General features: G+C 35.9%; 1 protein-coding gene across 1 annotated transcript; it reads right to left on the bottom strand.

Moving 5' to 3' along the window:
- Positions 1 to 1,994: 1,994 nt before the first annotated feature.
- On the bottom strand, positions 1,995 to 5,222 carry LOC117327048. Its single transcript, XM_033883872.1, has 4 exons — positions 5,101 to 5,222; positions 4,402 to 4,533; positions 2,557 to 2,658; positions 1,995 to 2,163 (listed from the first exon to the last, which is right to left on the bottom strand). Exons 1-4 carry the CDS (start codon positions 5,140 to 5,142, stop codon positions 2,035 to 2,037), a joined length of 405 nt encoding a protein of 134 aa, XP_033739763.1. The 5' UTR covers positions 5,143 to 5,222; the 3' UTR covers positions 1,995 to 2,034.
- Between the last annotated feature and the right edge of the window lie 4,309 nt (positions 5,223 to 9,531).

Raw genomic sequence — 9,531 nt, forward strand, 5'->3', positions numbered from 1 at the left:
GGTATACCCTATTAATGTTTGTCAGAGCTGATCGGCTTTCCGGAAACTGCCGACTGATGTTTGACATCACGTTATATTCCTCCGCCAATGCTTGCTCGCACAACGAAAAATATCTTATCTTCCCCGGAAAAAAAAAAAAAAAAAAAAACTCTCGACGCACAGTTACAATATGACTGAATCTATAGGTCAATAATCACAATTAAATAAATTGTTCAAATGACACATAGAAAAATGATACAATGCATTTGTGAAAGTTATACATATAAACAAATAGAAGGGTTTTGCCAGTGACGTAACGCAGTTAAAAAGTAGTCCCGGACCTGAGGTCACTCAGTGCACCTATGTGGGATAGAGATATCCAACATGGGTGTTCCACATGGGTGTTCCACATGGGACAAATGTATCTTGCATATGCAAAGGTGTGAGAAAAGCTAACCCCTGTAAGAATGCGGATATCCATGTCCTGGGTAACAGAATAATAGAATCTAAGATCGGGCTGTTCCGTAGACACGGATATCTCAACCCGAGTGTAGGTGTTTGGCCAGCCAAACTCTTACACGAGGGTTGAGATATCCTTGTTTGCGGAACAGACTCATGTTTTTTCTCTCTCACATACTTGTAAGCAAATGTAAGCTTTTATGAAAGTTTTTCATCGCGCCATCTGCAATGCTCCTAGGAATGTGCGTCAAAATAAATGACGTAATCCTTTAAGACATAGATACTCAACGTAAAATGATGACGTTACGTTATTGAGAGCAGCGTCATACAGCGCGTGCCAGCTGTCTTTACCCTCTGTGTTAGATCGACTTATCTTCTCCCTAGCAACCGCCAGATAACCCTGTGAAGTATGTGAGAAAAACCGATCTCGCACAGGGGGTTAAAGACAGCTGGCGTACACTATGAGACTGCTAACAATAACTTTAACGTCATCATTTTTTCGTTGATTAACCATGTCATAAATGATGACGTCATCAATTTTGCCGCACATTCCAAGGAGCATTGAGGATGGCGCCTATAATCAAACATGATTCGTGGAAGGGTTTGGCTGACCAGCACTCGGCAAGCCTCGTGCTAACTGACCAAAATCTTACACTCGGGTTTAGATATCCCTGTCCACGGAATAGACCCTTGTTAGATTCTATTAATCCACTGAGGGTTTTAGCCCTTTTTTAGTGACTTCCTTTACAACAGGGACAGGCAAACTTATTCATAAAAATCATTGATTCTAATCAAGACCAATAAGCGTAACCGCCATGGATTATGTAATATTCTCTATGTATCGGATTGGAAACTATATGGTTAATGAATTCAGATACTACTTCGACATCTGTGGTTTAGCATTTTTATCTCTTTCCTGAAGATTTGATTTTGCTTTTGTTGTTTTAATCCTCTCCTCATTGTTGTTTTCATGCTTCATGGTTTCCAAGAGATCTTCAAGGGTCTCCATTGGTTTCCAAGGGTTTCCAAAGGGTCTCGAAGTTTCTCCAGGGTGTATCCAAGGGTCTCCATGGGGTCTCAAAGGGTCCCCAAGGATCCCCAAGGATCAACTAAGGGTCTCTACGGATCTTCAAAATTCTCCAATGGTCTATTTCGTTATATCGATATTCTCTGTTGTTCTGGACATTGAAGCTGCTATCTTAAAGCTTCTGTTCAATTGTCAGTATTGGTGTCATTTCTTCTCGATTAACGTTACGATGAATAAGCAGGATCGTCAGATTTGGCGGTAAGGAAAATATCCTGAATCATATGGATTACAGATGAATTACAGTCAGGCAACGCCATCTCAATGTCAGTGGGCGTCATAAAAACTTCGAATTATGCGAGTATTTAAGCAGAGCCAAGTAATCAGACTTCGAGAGAACGTGGCTTGACTACTTTGTTCGATATATATCTGGTACATAATGCATCATATGTTTTTCTACAATATCAATGTAAAATTTACAACTCTAACACTGTAGCTGTGGTATAATTCCATATAAAACATAACACATCTCGTCAATTATAGGGAAATGTTTTATTTTCATGTGCCTACATTTAATTTAGAGTCGCGATTGGAAAGTTTACTTTGCACGTGTGCGCGAGAGATGTGCTCATGAGGGCAAGGTCGTCATGAGACAAGGGTGTTCCCGTGGGATTACTGTCAATCAACTGGATGAGTTTTGCCTAAAAACATAAAATACAATTTATATAAATATATATATTATCAGCAGAAATCAGTATTTCAAGTGTGTAAATCCGCTTAAATCGCATTTATTTTGGAATCAGTTTGTATGCGGAACACTAGTATTATATATCTAATAATGCAAACTATACGAAAAGGTTTCCTGGTGTCAACCGATTTATATACTGTGTATTAGGAAATATTCGCGGTAGATTGAATTTCGCTATGTTAGCGGTCATTAAATATACCGAGAAAATAATACTCAGCAAATATTTATATCACAGAAATTGAAAAGTTTACTGCACAATGTTAACAAGAGGTGGCTGTGCGATATGTCATACCCGCGAACAAGGTCTGATTAGAACAACCGCGATAAACAGTGAAATGAAACTTACCTCGAGATTCCTAAGAACGTGAATGTCTGCAATGTTGTTCTTTTCATCGTCGCTCGGGTTATAAATCCAGCATTGATGGTTGCTGACTACGGCCATACGGTGCTGTGTAAATGGAACATCAATAGTTATTTTCAAAAGGATTGTACCAGGGATATATAGAGTAACAAACACAATTTATACTAAATCATGAATATGAAAAAAAAAATTAAAAACATGATATTACTCTTTAGTTCACACTATAATAAATATATATAAATAGAAATATATATGAAACGTGAGTTGGGAATTCGTGCCATTCTTACATTTACTATTTTTGAATCCACAAACATATCTGTAGTTTGTTTTTAGCTTTTAATGGTCGTGGAAGTGGTGTATATATCCATTTGTAATCATAGTTTTAACGCGATTTCTGAAAGATTTCATCTGGTAAACAGACCATTTCCGAGAGAACAGCCTGCTGGTAACTTCCATGCAAACATGAACAATATTTATATCTCCATTTTTCAATCTATCTCTCTTAAGCTTAGTTGGCTTAATAATCATGATAAGCAGACGTGTATATGGCAAGCCAAGTTGTCATTAATTCGCTGAGCAATGTTGATTCAGTATTTTACCAAATTATATAAGATATCTTATATACACTGTATTATTAAAAGAATCTTTCAACCCCTTGGGCTGATACAGGGGAATCTCAACCCGAAGGGGAAGATTCTTAAGTTGCCAAACACAAGGCTTTACAACTTAAGAATTTTACTCCGTGGGTTGAGACCCCACCCCCGTCTTATTCCCATGATTATTTTTCTCTTACCCTGGTAACCTTCGTCTGAATCTAATATTGTAATTGCATCATCAATGTAAGACAATGTTGACATGACGTGACGTCATTGTATTGTTGCGGCGACGTCATGCAATTGTTGAGAACGTGCAATGGGCACGTTAAGCTAATCTTAACCCTAGGGTGAGATTAATAGAATCTTTCACCCACTCGGTGGTGAGACAAGGGGATCTCAATCAGAGGAGGGAAATTCTTAAGTTGACAACACGAGGTTTGTAAAGTTTTTGGCAGTCTAAGTATCTCACCAAGAGTTGAGATTCCCCTGTCTCACTTCCATGGGGATGATTATTTTTCTCTTACACTGTCTACCCTCCTATGTATCTAATATTGAAGTTACATCAATGCAAGGAAATGTTGATGTGACGTTATTAAATTGTCAACGTGACGTCATGGTATTGTTGACGTAACGAAATACAATTGTTGAGAACGTGAAAAGAGCACGTGTAGTTTGTCTTTTCCTGTAGGGTAAGATGATAAAATCTTACCCTTGTAAAACGGCGGATATCCCTGTCCAGGGTAAGTGAATGAAGGAATCCTTCAACCCGAGGAGGGATTTTTTAGTTGACAAACACGAGGTTTGTCAAGTGTTTGGCAGTCTTAAGTATCTGAACCCGAAAGTTGAGAATAATGGAATCGGCAAGCGAAGCCCTTGTTTGGCAACATAAAAGTTACCCTTCCTCGGGTTGAGATTTGCCCTGCCACATCCCCAAGAGGTTGAAAGATTATATTTTTCTCAACCCTCGGAATAAGATACTGAAGCTGCCAAACACTCCACAAACCTCGTGTTTAGCAAGAGGTTGAAGGATTCTGTCAATTTTCCCCTAGCAACCGCGGGATAACCCTGTGAAATATGTGAAAAAAGAAAACCTCACACCGGTAAAATTGTGGATATCTCGGGGTCCGTGGTAAGAGAAAGTTGTAATAACACATGTTAACACATCATATAGCGTATAAAAAAGTTCTGACAAATGATTGAACTAATTAGGACTTGTTTACATAAGGAACATTACCGAGGTTTGGTCGTACTTGAAGACGAATCCCTCTCCGATATGTGGCGGATGAGTCGCGTGGTGACCATGGTGATGTGTTGTGTTGTGATTGTGCTGGTGATGAGGTGCCTTTGTGGTGGTCATGGCACATGTCTGAAATATAAAGTTAACAGGACTCAAAAATTATGATAACTTCATGAAGTTAATTGTCATTCCTAGGTGCATTCTTATACACTATTGTACAATGAGCTTTATTTTGTTTCTAACTCATTAGCTTTAAAAATAAAAATTAAATTAAAATTTAAAAAATATGTCAACAGAATTTAAGCGACAACTTAAACAAAATCCGTTGTAACTATTGAAAACAATTAACATACAAAAGGTTCGCGGTATATACTCCTGATTTTTTTTTTAAATCAGTCAAAACAACGTTTACATGAAAAATAATTGCAACGAATCACTGCAGAATCAGAAAATGTGCCGGGCACCTTTAAAAACACAAAGAATGCAACATGAGAACGAAACCATAATTCCATTTTAAAATTGATAAAATGGGGATAAAACATGAACAGAAATATAGATTTGTATCAGGAGAAAGTGACTGTGCAATGTTGATAAGATAACCGAGAAATACGTCCATTACCTTGTTTGATACACAACAGAACTAAGACGTAGATAGAGAAAAAGTTAATTAGATCAAGAGATCAAGACTGAACTCACAATAGCGACCATACAGGCCAGCACAGCAAGGAATCCGTTCATCGTAAGGATCTGAGAGTGGACATAAGTTTGATGACAAGTGAATCAAAGAGCTGAACAGCTCGATGTATTTGTATCCAGAGCGTGGGAATGTCCTAGATTTAACCTCTTATCGGTGTTGTTATCATATAACTTGGGAGTACCATATGGTCAGCAAATGGTCGGCCAAACCAAGTAACCCCTTTCGTCTTATTCATCTGAATGTTTTGTCGTGAAAAGGTATGGTGGTGGTCATTTGCGCGACCCCTTGGGTACTCCTGTTGTGCTTCCTCCCACAGTAAGACCCCTCGTCGCGCTTTCATCCGGGCCAACAAGAGCGATTAAAAGCATGGAAACAATTTATTGATGCTGAGGGAGTGAAAGAAAAAATAAAAAGGCTGACAGGTACATTGACAATACCTCTTTGGTATAATAAAAGTATAACTATTGGAGGGAAGACAGTCTTTTACAAGTCCTGGCATAACAGAGGTGTAACAATAATTAATGATTTGGTAAAAGATCCTGGTACAAGTTCCTTCTATACATTTCAAGAATTTAAAGAGATATATCAGCTCAATACAAACTTTCTTCAATTTCAGGGTGTAATCTCAGCTGTCAAAGAACTTTTAACGAGGCTGAATGTTGAGAAACACACGAAAATAGTATATCCAGTTATTCCCAATAATATATTATTGTTCATGAAAAGTGTCAAAGGGACAAAGGATCTTTATAATATTATGGTAAAAAATGCTCTTATATCAACTGGTAGAAGAAAATGGGAAGAATCGTTTGAAGATATTGAATTGAATTGGGTCAATATATATAATAAACCTTTCAAGGTTACGAAAAGCACAAAATTAATTACTTTGGTTCCAGTATAGGATAGTTCAAAATATTTTAACGACAAATTCGTTTTTATTCAAAGTGGGATTAGGAAATAATCCAATATGTAATCTATGTAATCGTGAAAGAGAAACTATCGTTCATATTTTATGGGAATGTAGAGAAACTCAGAGATTTTTGGAAAGTATAGAGACACTTTTGGATGCGCTGTATATCCCATTTAAATACAATAAACAAAGTTTTCTTTTTGGTGTGTTTTTAAATAATAGATATTCTCCTTTAAATAGAAAAGACAATGAAATTTTGATCATAATTAAGTTTTTTATATACAAAACAAGATGCTTGCATAAAGTCTTAAGTCCCCATGCCTAAATCAATTCAATTAAAGAACATTACATATTTCAAAAGTATATAGCCAATAGTAAAGGTGAAGGTGCACAGCTTAAATGTGAAAATGAATGGAAAAAATTGGGAAAACTTATTGAACTATCTGATAGTTAATTTTCTTTACAATTTTGATTTAGTGTGCCAATATATGATAATACATCTATTATTATTTATGTAAATATACATGCGTACCTTGTATGCTTGTATGTAAACTACTTCTCCCTACTTGAGCTGCTGGATGCTGGAGTTTATATGTTTATGGTACCACTTGAATAAATAACAATTGGAATCAATGTTAATTATCAAAATGCCTTTGTGATATCTTGTCTACTCTCTCTCTCTCTCTCTCTCTCTCTCTCTCTCTCTCTCTCTCTCTCTCTCAGGTACATGTGGGTATGATATTATTATGAATGCGTATGTATGTTTTGTGTGTATATGCTAGATTTAGTTGGTGTAATCAGTGTGGAGCCTGGTTAATCGTGCCGATGGCTCAGTTGACGTGGCAAGAGTTGATATGACCAACACAGAAGCTGAGCCCTCGACAGGATTTATCAGGCTACCAGGAAACTGAATATGTATGTGTGTGTGTGTGGGTGAATGTATGTTTATCAGAATATATATACAAGTATAGGAGTATGTATGTTTTTTTTATGTATTTATCTCCTTGTTTAATTGATGGTGATGATGATGATAAGATTACAATGATGATGATTATGATGATGATGAGATTATGGTTATGATGATATGATGATTAGCATGATGATAAGATTACAATGATGAATTGATGATTATGATGATGATGATGATGATGATGATGTGGAGATGATGATATTATGACGATGATGATGATGATGAGATTTGGATGATTACTATGATGATGATGAGATTATGATGATGATTACTATGATGATGATGAGATTATGATGATGATGAATATGATGAAGCTGATGATGATGATGATGATGATATTTTGATGTTGATTACTATGATGATGATGATTACTATGATGATGATGAGGTTATGATGGTGATGAATATGATGATGATGATGATGATGATGATGATTTGATGATGATGATGATGATATTTTGATGTTGATTACTATGACGATGATGATTACTATGATGATGATGAGGTTATGATGGTGATGAATATGATGATTATGATGATGATTAGCATGATACAATTATGATTATGATGACAGGCAAGCCATACCAATTGGAATTGATGTGTGTTTGTGTGTGTGTGTGGTTCTTATATATTTATGTATTAAAAATGTCTTAAAAAATAAAACAAATAAAAAAAAGAGCGATTAAAACGAGTTGGTATAACTTGTTTTGTAATTGCTGTAAATAAAATAAATAAATAATAAATTTACTTTCCATACATGTAATCAACTATGGCCATCTTAACTTGCTTCATTCCATCTCGCATATCTATCGTGCTGTTGACGCAGGTAAAAAAAAACGCTGTCGATGTGTTTTATCGGGAGGACTTCAATCTACACTGCAGATATATTTCCATCGCTGCCGTTCACCTAGGCAACCGTATCCATAGTAACCACTTATTCATAGCAACTCCTAAAATCAAACAGACTTCATAGTGATCGCCATGTTCTTCTACAATGAGCGATTTTAATCAATCTCTCATACTGCATAATTAATCTGTCTGAAAAGTTCTCGTTGTTTCGAAATATATTATTTACAAATAATTAACAAACAACTTGTTCATAATTACACTGTCAAAAGGAAATAATGATAAAGTGTTTTGCCTACCGAATATATGGCTAAATTTGGTTGAAAATTCAGTCGAACAAATAAATGCAATATTCATGAAAACCAGAAACAGATCAAATGAACCGATAATGATGTCATCGAATTCTCTATTCCAAAGATAAGAGGAAAAAAAATGTTACAACCAAACTGCTTCACAAATTCAATATAACGTTAATTTTTTTATAAACGTCTTGTTTGTTAAGGGGTTTAATTTTTTCTAAGTCGAATTCTCAGCCACTCAGCCAAATTAGCCAATTTTTCAGCCAAGTAGGAATTATGCTCGATTGGATATATCTATTTTCAACAATAAGTCAATGCTACAAATAGGCTAATATTGATTGTCCGGATCACCACACCCCCTTACAGGCGTTCAGAGTCACAAAGTACAGCGCTGTGTCCTGAATTTGTTCCAAGAAAAAAGAGTACATGTACAAAGCCATTCATGAATGGAAATATTGCCTAACCGTATTTGACCTCCTGTCAGGTCGATGTGAAATCGTGATAAAGTCAGCAGTAGCATGTGTTGTGAATCTTCAGGAATCACTGGTAGAATGTACATTTGGTGTAATCAAACTTACCAGGAAACTCTCGTTCATATCGAGTTTGAATTTCCTCAAATTTATTTTACATCATATGCACTGTTTCCCGTGCTAGCTCCATAAGTGTATTGTTGTTTGTGTGTTTTTTTTCTTTCGTCTCTTTTGTTGTTTTACGTCAACATATTGATGCTTCATTTTTTTCATCTCGAACACTCGGCCTAGGTACATCGGCCCCTGCATTAATCAAACTCACAGGTCTGGTTAACTATTCTAAAACTAAAATTTGTTCATAATGTCAATCAACATTTGGTTTATATATTTATCAGAGGTCTAGGAGTGGTGTTATGGCAAAATCATGCAGAAAATATTGTCATTATTATCATTTTGTGGACTTTTTTGGCACCAAAACTCACTTTAAAATGTTGGGCACCAAAACTCGCTTTAAAATTTTGGAGGTAAGTCCAAAGTATGCACCTCATACCCTTCTAATTTGGTTATATACATTCATAAGAGGTCTAGGAATAGTTTTATACCGCAATCATGCAGATAAAACTCTGATTTTTTCGCATTTTGCCATTTTATGGACTTCATTTTTTTGGCACCAAAATCCACTTAAAAGATTTTGGGTTAAATTTTTGGAAAGTTTGTAAGTCCAAAAGTATACACTTCACACCCTTCTTATTTGGTATATACTATATACATTCATTGGAGTACTAGGAAATGTGATTTTCTCGCATTTTACCATTTTGTGGACTTTAAAGCTTTGGGGGTAAGTCCAAACGTATGTTCCTCACACCCTCTTATTTGATCTTTTTATACATTCATTAGAGGTCCAGGAGTGATGTTATGGCAAAATCATGTTTATAAAGA

This window comes from Pecten maximus, chromosome 5, assembly GCF_902652985.1.
Source record: "Pecten maximus chromosome 5, xPecMax1.1, whole genome shotgun sequence".
Classification (NCBI taxonomy): domain Eukaryota; kingdom Metazoa; phylum Mollusca; class Bivalvia; order Pectinida; family Pectinidae; genus Pecten; species Pecten maximus.

Coding starts and splice junctions, on each gene's coding strand:
- LOC117327048 (XM_033883872.1), bottom strand. CDS start 5,142: ATGAACGGATTCCTTGCTGTGCTGGCCTGTATGGTCGCTATT. Junction 4,534..5,100: donor TGGCCTGTATGGTCGCTATT/GTGAGTTCAGTC, acceptor TTTATATTTCAG/ACATGTGCCATGACCACCAC. Junction 2,164..2,556: donor ACGTTCTTAGGAATCTCGAG/GTAAGTTTCATT, acceptor TTATGTTTTTAG/GCAAAACTCATCCAGTTGAT.